The sequence below is a fragment of the Lethenteron reissneri genome, chromosome 11 (genome assembly GCF_015708825.2).
Source record: "Lethenteron reissneri isolate LAM-NWPU_2019-01 chromosome 11, ASM1570882v1, whole genome shotgun sequence".
Taxonomy (NCBI): domain Eukaryota; kingdom Metazoa; phylum Chordata; class Hyperoartia; order Petromyzontiformes; family Petromyzontidae; genus Lethenteron; species Lethenteron reissneri.
Genome location: NC_083789.1, coordinates 11,756,370 through 11,772,701, shown reverse-complemented (window position 1 = coordinate 11,772,701; position 16,332 = coordinate 11,756,370). Strand labels below are relative to the sequence as shown.

The following is a 16,332-nucleotide window of genomic DNA, read 5'->3' as shown; positions in this document are numbered from 1 at the left end:
TCGCATGGCGTAAACCCACTGGTACATGCACACACGCACTGCGCGAAACCCACAGAGAGATAGATACCCGGGCACGCCAGGCACGAGATGCGGGCGCCATGTACTCATGCGTGTCCGGCTAACTCGCCACGCGGTCCTGCGTGCGTCCGTCAAACTCGCCATGCGGTTGTGCACGTGCTCGGGTAACTCGCCACGTGGTCCAGCACGTGTCCGGCTAACTCATGACGGATGAACACGCGGCTCAAACGAGGAGAGAGGTGCCGGGAGAGATGACACTTGTTAAGCGGAACTCCGGCGTCAAGAGAAACATGTCAGCGAGTGTCTCCGCGGAGATGAACATCAATTACAGTGCCCGCGTCTGGTGCTGCACAGCCAACCCCATAGCGTCGTGGGCCGGAGTTGGCGGTGGTGTGCGGGGCAGGCTGAGCCCCCCTCCCCCTCCTCCAGCCCGCCCCCCCTTCTGAAGGCTTTGCCCACCGACTGAATTCCCATACCGTAGTCAAGTCAGAAAATGTTGGTGCAGCATTTAATACCAGCGGTCGTTTTTTCTTCAAGAAGGGGTAGGGATGTGAATCGGATTTCAGATAAATAAATAAAAATATCTAAGCCACTAGTGCAAATTATAATTATAATTACGTCGCTTTAATAATTGTACCTCATTAGTCCGATAAATAATCTCAATCTCGGGCACAGCTAGATGCGAAAATATTGACGATCCGCAAAAGAAAATGTTGGTTCGGATTGATCCGAAAATGTGAGGTCGTTGTCACTGCGTTTGTGTGTTTAGCTTGCTGTCCTTCCCCCGGCACCTCAGATGAGCACGATGGGCTACGTACGGTGCGAAAGAAGTTCAACATCCTACACGCATATATACGTGTCGCCGATCCATGGTGCTCCCAGTGCCGGGCACCACCAGCTGCGGCGAGAAGCAGGCCGTGACGCACAGGACTCGGCGGACAGCGGCTGAGACGTGGCTGACCCTGGCCACCCGCCTCCCGCAACCCGAGACACAAAAAAAAATCGATGGGCAGATATTTTTAAACGCTGCTCGAGAGTAAGGCCGCTCGACTGTGAAGAGATGCACGCGTTCCTGAAGTCTTCAGCCATGACCACCATGGCTGGCTTCAATCGCGATGGTGTGGCTTGCCGGTTTAGGTGGGTTTGTTGGGGGGGATGATGATGGTGGAGGGGGGGAGGGGCTGACTCAACCCATCAACCCTCCGGGGTCGATACAACGTGTATCACTTTGTGGGGAAGTCAAGAAGCGGTTGTGCTATGGATAAACTCGGCCCCGCCAGAGGAACTCGGAATGTCCACCAAAGGTTCAGGACTGTGAACGGGAGATGAGAACCAATGCCTCAATGCTCATTCGAGCAGCAAGAAATCGTGACATCACCATATTGACAGGACACGCGGGAAAACGAGACAATTCCGGTTTTTTATTATTCCGATTTTTTTTTGGGGGGGGGGGGGGGTTCAGATTGCCTGAAATGTCTTGGTATCTTGGCCTGATGTTGACATTATTCGGATTAATCTGAATAATATCAGAAGCACGTCCCTTGGTATGCATCTTCACGTAAGGAGTGCAAATACCTCACCAACAAACAATAGCCGATCATTCTAACAGACTTTACGTTAAAAAAAATGAACAAAATGGGTTAACTAATGATTTTCCATCTCAAATGACGTCAGACTCTGAAGGGAAAAACCCTTACGAATTTGCATTCTCGACCTGGGTAACATACCCAGGTGAAATGTTCCATTACCTTGCTCAATAATAGACATGGACACATTTAACAGTTGTAAAACATAGAGAGACAAGCTTGGAATTACACTCAAAAGACACAGAGCGGAGAGCAGGTGGATTAGACAACGCGCGCAGGTTCAAGGCGAAGTAATTAGGCATGGTTAGATTACATTGTTGATGATGATGATAACAGATTACTGTATGGGATGATAGCCCACGGTTAAGACCAATGACGCAGCGGCGGCCAAAAGAGGGGGGGGGGGGGACATTCCCGAATTGGCATCCAACCGCAATGATTGAACAATGAGATCAGCCGTGTGTGGCAGGTTGCCAGACAGATTGATGCATTGCCGGACCATGTGAACGATGGCAACGGCTCGAGTAAGCCTTGATCCAGCAGCGGATTGATCATGGCTGGAAGACGAAATTGATGATGAAACATGAACGTACAAAAAGGGGTTAAAGCAATTCTTACAAAGGCGTCACGTTCGAAAATACTATAATTGACCTCGAGTGTGACGCAGGGTGCTTCGAGATGCATTCTCTCTGGAGCCAAGCTTGTTCAGAGTGATGCAGGGGACACTGAGGGGCACGGCTGTTGCTGCTCTTGCTGCTGCTGCCAGAGACAGCTAACTCACGCTGTTCCGAAGTGGCAGTAATAGCATCGCATTTAACACTTTGCAAAATGTTACAATGGGTGGCCCATTCTTACGCGGTTGTGGAAATGCCACGTGCTTTTTTTGGTTGCTTTTTCGCCGCGGGAGGAAGTGGAGATGGACTTTTACAGCGCGGGCTTAGGCTCGCCCCGTTTAATTCCATTTGATTCCAAGTCACGAGCAACATGACGGGAGGGTGGGGGGAGGTGGAGGCAGTGTCAAAATTGGCCCGGGAGATAGAAACACTTACACAATGCACTTTAAAGTGTATGTTTTTGCGTAACCAGGCGGTGAGAACTCAAGAGACCACGTGATGAGTCTCGTTTTCAAGTGTGACCGACCTGGGTCACCAAAATGACAAAAGCAAGAACATGTAGAGAAAAAACCCACAAAGTATAACAATGAAGCAAATTGAAATGAGACAAAAAAAACAACCGCGACAACACAACTAGCTACGAGGGGTGCAGGCGGTGCAGCTGTACGGGGGGGGGGGGGGGGGGTCAAAGTCGTGCCTAGGGGTCAGGGGAGAAGGGAGAGTGGGGAAGCTAAGTATGAAAATTAATAAAATAAAAATGAGAGCACAAAACAGCCGTGGCAACACAACCTCCGGTGGCACAGCTGCGAAGGGTGCAGGCGGTGCAACGGCACAAGGGCGTCCAAGGGCAGCCAGGGGTCAGGGAGAGTGGACAGATGTTTTGGACAGGAGGTGCCATTGAATTCCTTGCGCCAGGATTCCTGGCAGCCGCAGTGGGCCAAATGGCTTCAAGAGGCCCTTACGACGGCCACGAGTCTCTGGCCTCTCCACCCCGCACGAGCGCTTCGATTCCTTGAAGCCCCGTGGAGCGTAACGCTTCACGCCCTCCACCGTGGACGGCTCACGCGAGGCGGCAGACGCAAGTGCGCGATACAGGGGCCAAATCGGCGCGAGTGATTGCTGCCTTCTCGCCGTGAGTTGCCTCTGAGAGGAAACGGTGAAAGTTCGCGCGGGGCCTGCCGAGTCGCGCTGAGCAATCGCCCCTCTCGTTGACAGTGGTGTGGCGTGGCGTAGCTGGCCGTGGTTGAGATTGTGGCCCTCTTGCGAATTAAACGTTGCACGTCACCCCGACTCATGATTGGGTATTGTAAGAGCCTCTTCCCTTAATCGTCTTCGTCTGCTGAGATGTTATTCGTCTCCTCGCCGATCTCGTCAAGGAGCACAACACCATCACGCAGACTCCGCTCATCCTCACAGCAGCGGCTTTTGGCTCGCCATCGAGCAAAGACGGCCACTGCATCGCTGCGCTCTAAGATGCGCTACTGTGGCAGCCCAGAACGTACACAATCAGCAGGGGATCAAATACTTTTTCCCTCACTGTATGTGTGTTGTGAGTATGTACGTTGAATTTCTGTCGCACAGTACGGAGCCAAACCGGGATAATCGGTTGGCTACGAATCGCTCTTTCTTTCTTCTAATATTAGGGAGCCATTGGAGCTATGGCACTTTTAAATCATCGTCTAGGTTGAAAATTAATGTCTTTAGAACTGCTTTCTGTGTTTAGTTTTGTGTCTTTTCCCCTCGCACCTCCGATTAGCGCGGTTCGCTACGTACGGTGCTAAAGAAGTCCAACATACATACACAACACACATACGGTGAGGGAAAAAAGTATTTGATCCCCTGCTGATTTTGTACATTTGCCCACTGACAAAGAAATGATCAGTCTATAATTTTAATGGTAGGTTTATTTGAACAGTGAGAGACAGAATAACAACAAAATCCAGAAAAACGCATGTCAAAAATGTTATAAATTGATTTGCATTTTAATGAGTAAAATAAGTATTTGACCCCCTCTCAATCAGAAAGATTTCTGGCTCCCATGATTCTTTTATGCAGGTAACGAGCTGAGATTAGGAGCACACTCTTAAAGGGAGTGCTCATAATCTCAGCTTGTTACCTATGTAGAGGAGTAGTGGAGAGTGGTGGCGTCGTGTGCGCTGTCAGGTGCGGTGACCTCACGGGACGTGGGGTCGCACGCGCTGGGCAGTGCACGTGACATCACCCCTCCGAGGGTATATAAGGGAGACCCCGTAACGTAAGCGGGGTCACTGGAGGAACGGGGATAGTGGAAGGGGTAAAGAGGGAACCAGGGATAGTGATAAGTGTTAATAAACCCTGGCGGAAGCCCCTAACTCAACCTCCGTCTCCGAGTACCTCCGTCTACTGCTCAACAACTGGTGTCAGAAGTTTACACCGTCGCCAACATGTATAAAGCGGGCGCACGGCGTAGGAACCCACCGGCACATGACTTGGAGGGTGCCGAAGGCGGAGAGGAGGCTCCAGCAGTGACCCCGGAGCCCGGGACCCCGGTGACGGTTCCCGTGGAGACGAGCGGGCCGGAGCGGGAGGAGTCGGCTGCGGGGAGTGCCAGCTCACCGCCGCCGCCAGAGACGGAGAGCGTCCCCGCAGCTCTGCTGCAGCAGCTCCTGCAGGCGGTGGGGCAGCTGACCGCCAGGTTGGCCGAGGTGGAGGCGCGGACGCAGCCAACCGCCCCGCACGCGGGACGGGAGCAACTGTCAACTGCCAACGTTGAAAGCGCCGCAGTTTTCCCAGCGACCGCTCCACCGGAAATGGCCGCCATGTTGGCTGCGACGCAATCCGCGGCGGCCATGTTGGCTCGGGAGCCATATGCGGCCGCTGCTACGGCTGCCATGGCGACCGCGACGCCGCGTCTCTCCACCGACGCGGCCGGGATTTCTCGGCACGCCGCTCCTGCGAGACCAGCCGCCGGCGACGACGCGGCTCTACATCAAGCTGCACCCGCCGGGGGGGCCCCAGCGACCGCTCCACCGGAAATGGCCGCCATGTTGGCTGCGACGCAATCCGCGGCGGCCATGTTGGCTCGGGAGCCATATGCGGCCGCTGCTACGGCTGCCATGGCGACCGCGACGCCGCGTCTCTCCACCGACGCGGCCGGGATTTCTCGGCACGCCGCTCCTGCGAGACCAGCCGCCGGCGACGACGCGGCTCTACATCAAGCGGCGCCCGCCGGGGGGGCCCAGGGTAAGTACGCGCGTGCCGTCCTCGCCGGGCCGCCGGGGTGGGCAGCGGCGGCTGCTGCTGCCCCGTACATCGCTGTGCCGCCGGAATGGGCCGCGGGTGCTGCCGCGGCTCAACCTGTCGCTGCGCTCACGGGGCCGGACACCGGCGATGCCGCGGCTCTGCACCTCGCCGTGCCTGCGTCCCTTCTCATGGATGACGCCGCAGCTGCGTGTTATTCTGCCGCGTCTTCGGCGTGGCCCATGGAGGCTGCAACGCCGTGGCGCCTCGCCGCGTCGCGAGAGGTTGCCGCGGCTGCGGCCGCTGTCCCGCACCTCGCTGCGCCGGCGGGGAGGGCCGCGGGGGCCACCGCGGCTCCGTGTTTTACCGCCGCGTCTTCGGCGTGGCCCGGGGAGGCCGCAACGCCGTGGTGCCTCGCCGCATCGCGAGAGGTTGCCGCGGCTGCGGCCGCTGTCCCGCACCTCGCTGCGCCGGCGGGGTGGGCCGCGGGGGCCGCTGCAGGCCCGAATTACACCGCCGCGTCTTCGGCGTGGCCCGTTGAGGCTGCAACGCCGTGGTCCCTCGCCGCGTCGCGGGACGACGCCGTGGCTTCGTACGCCGCCGCTGACCGGTGGGTCGCGAAAGCGCAGGCGCCTTCACACTTTGCTGCGTCTACGGCGTGGCCCATGGGGGCCGCAACTCAGCCACAATTCGCTGCGCCTACGGCGTGGCCCATGGGGGCCGCAACTCAGCCACAATTCGCTGCGCCTACGGCGTGGCCCAAGGGGGCCGCAACTCAGCCACAATTCGCTGCGCCTACGGAGTGGCCCATGGGGGCCGCAACTCAGCCACAATTCGCTGCGCCTACGGCGTGGCCCATGGGGGCCGCAACTCAGCCACAATTCGCTGCGCCTACGGCGTGGCCCATGGGGGCCGCAACTCAGCCACAATTCGCTGCGCCTACGACGTGGCCCATGGGGGCCGCAACTCAGCCACAATTCGCTGCGCCTACGGCGTGGCCCATGAGGGCCGCAACTCAGCCACAATTCGCTGCGCCTACGGCGTGGCCCATGGGGGCCGCAGCACCACCGCACCTTTCCGCGTCTTCGGCGTGGCCCGCGGGAGCCGCAATGCTGCCACCGCCGCAACACGTCGCGTCCGCTGGGTGGCCCGCAGGTGCCGCTTGGCTTCCACACCTCGCGGCGCCGCGCGGCCAATGGCAGCGCAGGTTACCCGACGTTGCGCCGTTTGTCGCGCAAGGGGGCGACTGGTCGGCCTTCCAGGACCGGTTCGACGCGGCATACATGTCGGTCGGCTGGTCCATGGAGGAGGCCTTGCCGGCGCTTCCGACCTGCTTGGACGAAAGGGCTCTGCAGGCCTTCAAGTCCATCCATCCGGCCAATCGGGCTACACTCCCGGCGGCCTATATCCAAATGGCCAACGTTTTTGAGCCGCCGTCCACCGCGCAGCTAAAGTTTTCATTGCGGCGGCGGGAGGAGGGGGAACTGCCGCTGGCCTTCCGCTGCTCGCTCCTGGCCCTGGCGCAGGCTGCATACCCTGACCTGTACGGCAGGGCACTTGATTCTATGGCCTTGGGGAAGCTGCTTGACCTGGCAAGGGAGCTAGGAATTGCTCTGTCGATCAACAATGATCGGCAGATCACATCCTTGGCGGTCGCAGAAAACATTCAGGCGCACCTCTCCCTCCGCCAACGGCCTCAGATGGCGGCGTGTGCGGGGATCCTGGCGCCGGACGGGGGGGACACCCTCGCGGCCCTGGCGATGCCCGATCGTCGAGGAAGGGGGACGGGTGGTCGCCGTCCGGAGCAGCGGGGGCGGCCGGGACCTTCCCGTCCACAGGAGGCGGACACGGTGGCCTGCTTCCGCTGTGGTCAGCGGGGCCACATTGAGCGGGGCTGCCGGAATGCCCCGGGGGCCTTTGGAAAAGGGACTCCACCTTCTCCCAGACCCTCCTTGGCATCGGGTTCGGGGCCCCAGGCGAGTCGCGACGCATCATCTGCGCGGCCGCTCCCTTCACCTCATGCATCTAGCGGGGCTAGGGCCCATCGTCATGGGGTTGTCCTCGAAGGGTCGGGTGCACCATCGTCATCACCCCCTCAATGGCCCAGACAGACCCGCCACTGGGATGCGCTTGCGCATAGGATGGTGGCGGCAGCTGCCGGCTCCTCAGCGGTGGCAGGATATGTGCAAGGGGTGCACGTTCGCCTCCTGGTGGATACGGGGGCGTCGGCCACCATTATTTCTGAGGCCATTTTTGGGCTGCTACCCCGCAGCGTGGGTCCATTAAGGCCGGTTCGCGGGGCTTGTGTCGCCGCGAACGGCGGCAGTTTGGGCATCCTGGGCCACGTTGTAGCGTCGGTTCGGGTTGACGAGATTGAGTTGGCCGGGCCGATTTTGGTCTCCAGGACCTTGGCAGTGCCATGCCTCTTGGGGACCGACTTTTTGTCTAGGATGCCCATCCGAATTCTCGTTGACCAGGGCTGTGTGGAAATGCCGTCAGGGAGGCGGCTGCAATTCCTACAATCACCTACCATCCTGTCTCCCTTGGTCGCCGGTGTACGGGCCTTGAATAAAGTGCCGGTGACCGTACCACCGGCGTCACAAATCCTGATACCCCTTAGGTTGCGCAAACCGCTCGAAATGGGCTCCACGGAGACGGGTATCCTCCTGTCCCCGTCAAGCTACTTTTCAAGGACGAAGGGGTTGGTGGGCGCCTTGACAGCCGTGTCGGGGGGCCAGGACCTTTTTTTGCAGGTCCTCAATTCGGGACCCTTGCCGGTCATAGTCCCGGCCGGCGCCGTCCTGGCACACGCAACCCCGGCTCCTCCACCCGAGAGCGCTGCCCCGGATGGAGGGGTCGTGGCGGGCGTGATGCGCACGGGGGACCCCGACGCATCATGGATCGCCACGTTGTGCGACGAGAATGCCTCGTTGTCCTTCGGGGAACGTCGGCAACTCCGCGACCTCATCGAACGGTTCACCGATGTGTTCAGCCAAAGTAAGTTTGATCTGGGTCGCACTACTCTTTTGGACCACCACATAGACACGGGCGACGCGGCCCCCATTCGACTTAATTCCCACCGCTTTAGCCCAGCGGAAAAAGATCATGTCCGCTCGGCTGTCGAGGAAATGTTGGCGGCGGACATCATCTCCCCATCTACTAGCCCTTGGGGTGCCCCCATTGTGCTAGTCAAGAAACGGGACGGGAGTCTCCGGTTCTGCGTCGATTTTCGTAGATTGAACAAGATCTCGGTGGCTGATGCATATCCATTGCCTCGCATGGATGATTCCTTGGACGCCCTCTCGGGCGCGCGGTTCTTTTCGACTTTAGATTTGCTCTCCGGCTTCTGGCAATTGCCACTGGATGAGGCCTCTAGACCCAAAACAGCGTTCCGCACGCCCCAGGGGTTGTTCGAGTTCAATCGGCTTCCTATGGGTCTCCATTCGGCCCCGGCCACCTTCCAGCGTCTCATGGAGATGGTCTTGGCGGGGCTGCAGTGGGAGTCTTGTCTAATCTACTTGGATGACGTTATTGTTTTTGGCCGTACGTTTGGCGAGCACTTGCAACGCCTTGAGGCGGTGTTCGTCAAAGTGCGTGCTGCTGGCTTGAAATTCAAACCCCAGAAATGCCACTTGCTACAACCATCGGTGAGGTATTTGGGACACATTGTTAGCACGTCAGGTGTCGCCACGGACCCGGATAAAACGGCTTGTGTCCGGACGTGGCCGACTCCCACATCTGTCGCGGAGGTGCGTAGCTTCGTTGGATTCGCATCGTACTATCGCCGGTTTGTCCGCGATTTTGCGACAATTGCGAAGCCACTGCACGCCCTTTCCGCCAAAGGACAAAGGTTTCACTGGGGCGCGGAGGAGGAGGCGGCTTTTGCGGCGCTTCGCACGGCCTTGGCGGATGCGCCGCCCTTGGGGTACCCGGATTTTACGAAACCCTTCCTGCTCGATACCGATGCCAGCGACACGGGAATTGGGGCTGTCCTGGCCCAGGTGGTCGACGGGGTTGAGAGGGTGGTAGCCTATGGCAGTCGCGTTCTGTCCTCGACGGAACAGCGATATTGTGTGACCCGGAGGGAGCTTTTGGCCATAGTTTATTTTGTTCAGTTGTATAGACCATATTTGTACGGTAGGCTGTTTACGGTCCGAACCGACCACGCGGCCCTGCAATATTCGCTGAAGATTAGTCAGCCCTCGGGTCAGCTGTCTCGCTGGCTCGAAGTGCTCCAGGATTACCCTTTTGATGTAATCCATAGGAAGGGGACACAGCATGGAAATGCGGACGGTTTATCCCGATTGCCGGCAGGCGGCGGGTGTGCTTGCGCCCTGGGCTCTAGCCGTTGCAAGGCCCCAGGGGACGCCGCGGCCCAGTTGGTCGCGTCGGCCGAGGCCGACACCCCTCCAGGTGCGGCGTCGACCGCAGATTTCGGCCTTGGACTTCCCCGGGAGGTGTGGTCCGGCTTGCAGATGGAGGATTCCTCTCTGCTGAAGCTACGGCGCCGTGTCGGACATAACGCCCGGAGCTTAGCTTCGTCGGCTGCCCCGGCGATCGCCGTGCATGACGGACTACTCATGCGTTGGGATGCCCAATTGGAACGCTATTGTGTGGTTGTGCCCACTAGCCTGCGTGGTAAATTAACCCGAGCCATTCACGAGAAGCTTATGCACCTTGGCTACCACAAGACCTTATTGACCCTTAAGCGGGACTATTACTGGCCGGGTGTTGAGGGTGACGTAGCACTGATTTTGAAGGGTTGCCACGACTGCGCGCGGAGGAAGGCCCCAGTTGTCCAGGACCGGGCCCCGCTGCAGTCCATCCGGGTTTCTCGCGTTAATGAGCTCGTGGCGCTCTACATTTTGGGGCCATTCCCTGCATCCCAACGGGGCCACAAATACCTCTTGGTGGGCGTTGAGTACCTCACACGTTGGCCCATGGCATGGCCTTTGGTCGATCAGTTGGCCTCTTCTATCACCGAGGCCTTCGTCCAGGGATACGTGTTTGACAAGGGCGCGCCGGAACAATTGTTGACTGACCAGGGGCGGAATTTCTCGTCTAGGTTGCTCAAGGAGGTGTGTGACCTCCTTGGCACCAAGAAAATCCGCACCTCGCCCTACCACCCCCAGTCAGATGGGATGGTAGAGCGCTTGAACCGCACCCTTACGTCCATGCTGTGCCACCAGGTGAACACGTCCCAGTCAGACTGGGACCTGTTCGTCCCGGGGGTCTTGGCGGCGTATCGGTTGGCCCCTCATGCCTCCACGGGATTTTCGCCTTTTTATTTAATGTACGGTAGGGAACCGGAGCCCCCGGTGCACGTCCAGATGGACGTTGGCTCCTCCAAGAAGGGGTCGTCGGTGCCGACCCCTTTGAAGGTCGCACTTGACCGGCTGCGCGAGGCGCGACAGGCCGCTGCCGAGAATTCCGCAAGCCGGCAGGCGGCTAATGAGCGGCTGCCAAAACACCAGGCAGCTGGCCTCCCGTGGGTAGCGGGTCAAAAAGCGTGGCTGCATTGTCCCCAGGTCCCCGTTGGCACATCGGCCAAATTGCATCGCCCTTGGCAGGGACCCGTGGAGGTTGTGGAGGTCCGCCGGCCGCAATGCGTCCGGATTCGATTCGGTCGCAGGCAGTGGATAGTGCACCCGTCCCGGCTCAAACGTTATGTTCCATCTACCCTGGGGGATCCACCCCCAATTCCGGAGCGGCCGGCTGATGATGTATCCGGCGTGCCTGACCGGCCGGGTCTCGTTGACGGAGGTGACGTCCGACCTGTGTGTGTGCCCCCAGGCCCCTCCCGAGTGAGGCCGACAGAGACCCCCCAGGCACCGGAGGCCACGGCGGTGGGCCTGTTGCCCGCTGACGGCCCACCTGCACGGGTGGCGGACACCGCACGAGGGAGCGGGCCAGCAGCGCATACCCGCTCGAGGGGGGTGCGGCTCCGGTGACGGCCCTGATGGCCGTTCAGCGGGCCTAGCCCCTGGCGCCCGTTCGGCGCTATCCGGCGGATGAGGCCTTCGGGCTCTATTTGTTTTGTTTTTTTGTTGTTACTGTTCTGCTTGAAGGGCCGTGCTGCCCTAAGGTTGATTGCAGCCGGGTCGGCTGTTTTTTTTTACGGGGGGGGGTGATGTAGAGGAGTAGTGGAGAGTGGTGGCGTCGTGTGCGCTGTCAGGTGCGGTGACCTCACGGGACGTGGGGTCGCACGCGCTGGGCAGTGCACGTGACATCACCCCTCCGAGGGTATATAAGGGAGACCCCGTAACGTAAGCGGGGTCACTGGAGGAACGGGGATAGTGGAAGGGGTAAAGAGGGAACCAGGGATAGTGATAAGTGTTAATAAACCCTGGCGGAAGCCCCTAACTCAACCTCCGTCTCCGAGTACCTCCGTCTACGATACAACACCTATATAAAAGACACCTGTTCACAGAAGAAATCAATCAATCAGATTCCAAACTCTCCACCCATGGCCAAGACCAAAGAGCTCTCCAAGGATGTCAGGGACAAGATTGTAGACCTACACAAGGCTGGAATGGGCTACAAGACCATCGCCAAGCAGCTTGGTGAGAAGGTGACAACAGTTGGTTCGATTATTCGCAAATGGAAGAAACACAAAAGAACTGTCAATCTCCCTAGGCCTGGGGTTCCATGAAAGATCTCACCTCGTGGAGTTGCAATGATTATGAGAACGGTGAGAAATCAGCCCAGAACTACACGGGAGGATCTTGTCAATGATCTCAATGCAGCTGGGACCATAGTCACCATTAAAACAGTTGGTAACACACTACACCGTGAAGGACTGAAATCCTGCAGCACCCGCAAGGTCCCCCTGCTCAAGAAAGCACATATACATGCCCGTCTGAAGTTTGCCAATGAACATCTGAATGATTCAGAGGACAACTGGGTGAAAGTGTTGTGGTCAGATGAGACCAAAATGGAGCTCTTTGGCATCAACTCAACTCGCTGTGTTTGGAGGAGGAATGCTGCCTATGACCCCAAGAACACCATCCCCACCGTCAAACATGGAGGTGGAAACATTATGCTTTGGGGGTGTTTTTCTGCTAAGGGGACAGGACAACTTCACCGCATCAAAGGGACGATGGACGGGGCCATGTACCGTCAAATCTTGGGTGATAACCTCCTTCCGTCAGCCAGGGCATTGAAAATGGGTCGTGGATGGATATTCCAGCATGACGATGACCCAAAACACACGGCCAAGGCAACAAAGGAGTGGCTCAAGAAGAAGGAAATTAAGGTCCTGGAGTGACCTAGCCAGTCTCCAGACCTTAATCCCATAGAAAATCTGTGGAGGGAGCTGCAGGTTCGAGTTGCCAAACGTCAGCCTCGAAACCTTAATGACTTGGAGAAGATCTGCAAAGAGGAGTGGGACAGAATCCCTCCTGAGAAATGTGCAAACCTGGTGACCAACTACAAGAAACGTCTGACCTCTGTGATTGCCAACAAGGGTTTTGCCACCAAGTACTAACACATGTTTTGCAGAGGGGTCAAAAACTTATTTCCCTCATTAAAATGCTAATAAATTTATAACATTTTTGACATGCGTTTTTCTGGATTTTGTTGTTGTTATTCTGTCTCTCACTGTTCAAATAAATCTACCATTAAAATTATAGACTCATCATTTCTTTGTCAGTGGGCAAACGTACAAAATCAGCAGGGGATCAAATACTTTTTCCCCTCACTGTACATTTACAGACTAGGCGTCGGCTCACCGCTAAACAAGACTGGTTCCATGGTCTCAGCCCGCACCCCGTTTTGCCCGCGATGCCCCCGACAGAACTCATCCCTGTGAAGTGTATTTAAATTCTAATTAGCCCCCCCCTCCACCTTGATCTACACAGGGGACAGCATAGGGGGATCATCTTCATTCTCAAAGTGTAACTAAATAAGTCTGCTAAATACCTCCCGTATCATGTGATCCCCCAGGCAAATTCCCGTATCCTTAGCCGCCCCTCCACCCTGCTCCTGCTCAAAGTCTCTCACTATCCGAGAAGCAAACTCGGTTTAAATTCATTCCGTGTGGCGGGCACCTAACCTCTGGAATATCCGAGCGAAAACGTTTGGGAGCGAGAACGTCAACGTCCTCGTCCAACTTTAAATCGCGTTGGGACCTCATATTTCCGTTCACGTGTATGTGCAAATTGATCGCTCTACTCTGCGGAATTTCTAAAAGTGTTTTGCTGTTGTGTGTGATGCGTTTTTCTAGCCTTGCATCTTTTGTTCATGCTTTTTTTGTCGTTGTTGCTTCTGCGACTACTGAAACCAGGCTTGTATAGTGTAACCAGGTAACCATCGAAAATAAGCATTTATTGCCCAGTGTGTTTTCGCTGTGGACCGAATAAAACCCAAACCTGTGCAAAGGAATTGAGTGCTCCCCCCCCCGCCCCCCCGCTTCATCCCCCGTTTCATTTTCTTCTCTGTGTTAGCCCAGTGCCTGGGCCATTCTGGTCTGTGGGCCCAGGTGGAATTTCACGAGGGTTGTCACCTGTCCCAAGTTTTCCCAGGAACGTACCCGTCTTGTTGAGGAGGCAGCTGCCATGCCGGGAATATTGGCAGTCTTTCCGGGATATTAAAATGTCTTGGGTTTTTGTCAGTTGAGTAAGGATCATAATAATACTTCAACACTGATCGAGACTGCAGTTCCCTCCTCTTCAGCTATTGTGAGATATTTTGCTGCCCATGACGCATATTCGTTTTTTTTTTGTTCCTCGGAGGTGGCAACCCCAGTTGCACACTCGACAGCTGACTCCACTCAAAAAGTCACGGGAGTAATTTCCTACTCAAATCAGCATAGAGGCACTGGCCATCATCTCCTCTTCAAAGCGCCCCAGATCCAGGGGTGGTAATTCCACATTCCTATGGCAGGGGGCGAGTCTCTCCCTCGGACAACCACTGTCTATTTCCCCGTTAAGTGGTCCCAATTATTATCAACCCCGCAAGGATGATGGACTAAGTCACCCCCCCCCGCCGCCGCAACCAGGATTTGTATTTGAAGTGGCACCCTCTCCGATGGCGAGCCGCTTGCCCTACCGCGGAGCCAATGCCACCCTCTTGTCGTCGCCCGTGCCGGAACGCCGCAGCAGCCCACTCGTCTCATTCGCGGAAGTCAGATGGAATTATTGAAACGGTGAATGCAAGCCTCCTTGATTAGCCCGTCCAATCAGATAGCGCTGGAGCACTGATGGAGATAATAGCCGCAGTCTGATGCAAAGGATGGCTGCAACAAATTGTTTTTTTTATATATATTAAATAAAAATCGCGCTCTGAAAAATCCCATTACGGTGAAGCCACCCCGCCCTCACGTCAACGTTGCTCTAATGCACCCTGGCAGACAAGAGAGCGATACCCACACGTGCGCTGATGCCATCCTGATTCACTGGCAGTCCATAACCGCTGACGTGACAGTCAGGCACAGGCAGTTAAATACCATCGGGTCACGCGTCGCACAGCTCACGTCGGTTTCGGCTCACAATCATCATGAATCATCATCATCATCATTGTCGTCGTCGTCGTCGGCAGCTATGATTAATCCACTGCACCGGTGCAGTAGAACCCTGCCATTGATTTTCCACGTTGCTCATTGGGCCGCAACCCTAAACCGCACCCACTGCACAAATTTTTAACTAAACAATAATTTTTTGTTATTTTACCAGGTAATGTCCACTTAGTTATATAGCTATTTTTCAAAAGCGATCTGGCCACAAATGATAACTCAACGAAGTGGCTTTTCACGTGGAAATGTATTGTAGCCAAATACTCTAAACGCACGTTGATTCTCAATGTGGAGGGGAAAACCAGCGAACCCGGAGAAAAATCCACGCGACCAAGGGGAGAGACACGCTAACTCCAAATATACAGGCGTCAGGGTCGGGATCGAACCCACGACCTCCTGCATACCAGGCAAAGTAGTTAACATCTCGCCACCGTGGCGCACGAACCATGGCAGCAGCAGCAGATGCGGATACCCGATGCACAGATGGAAATATAAAACAAAACCTCTCCGACCGTGGACACCGTCCGCGACAGAACAGTGGAACATTTCACGACTCAATGGCCGAGTCACAAACGCGAAGGAGGAGGAGAAGGAGGCGTCATCACAGCGATGACGCAACAATTCCGCTACCCCTGAACGCAATCATCTAGTTCGACCAGCTAAGTGGTAACAACAAAATAATCCCATATAATTGCCAATCTACATCAACATCAGCCGTACGAAGAAGAATAAGAAAAATAATCCACTGATACTCCCCAAGCTGTCGTCACATTGTCACACTTCCCCCCCCCCGAAATCCAACAATCCACCGCGCACCGGGGCACGTACCCTTGGGAGCGTTCCATTCCTCGGCTGCCGCTCCGTCGCTATTCTCGGCCCGGTTCGTCACGTGACGCCTTCTCGCCGTCACGTGTCCCGCCGTTGAGGTGGTGTCGTCACCCCTGATGAGAATGTTCTCTGACCCACGTGTATCCTCTTTCTGCCTCTCAATTGATTTGATCCCGAGCATGCAATCTCTTCGCCGTTTCTTTTTGCACACTTTTAAGTCTCGTGTGTTAATCACGTAGGGGAACCCCCCCCCCCCTCCATCCAAATATGTTGATGCTGTGACTGGGATGGCAGTGGTGCACAGGTAGAGTTAACATCAACACTTGTCAAGAACGCCTTAGTCCGAAAAACGATAGACATTAACTAGTGTAGTTGCCCGTCATATAACGGGTTTGTAACAATTAATTGTGATGAAAAAGGCAAAAAAAAACAAGATTGCGTTGAATGTTTAGAATTCATTTGTTCCTCTAAATATCACATTTGGTGCACATTGACGATTGTCTCCCCGAAAAGTTTTCCGTGAGATGAATTTTGTTGAATCGGCGCTTCGATGTTG

At 56.1% G+C, this 16,332-nt stretch overlaps 1 protein-coding gene across 1 annotated transcript; it reads left to right on the top strand.

Moving 5' to 3' along the window:
- The first annotated feature begins 6,482 nt into the window (after positions 1-6,482).
- Positions 6,483-11,805, top strand: LOC133341479 (uncharacterized). The gene is made up of 2 exons (XM_061550150.1): positions 6,483-7,413; positions 11,231-11,805. Exons 1-2 carry the CDS (start codon positions 6,487-6,489, stop codon positions 11,243-11,245), a joined length of 942 nt encoding a protein of 313 aa, XP_061406134.1. The 5' UTR covers positions 6,483-6,486; the 3' UTR covers positions 11,246-11,805.
- Positions 11,806-16,332: the final 4,527 nt, after the last annotated feature.

Excerpts from the sequence above, each read along its gene's own strand:
- LOC133341479 (XM_061550150.1), top strand. The coding sequence starts at position 6,487 with ATGGGGGCCGCAGCACCACCGCACCTTTCCGCGTCTTCGGCGTGGCCC.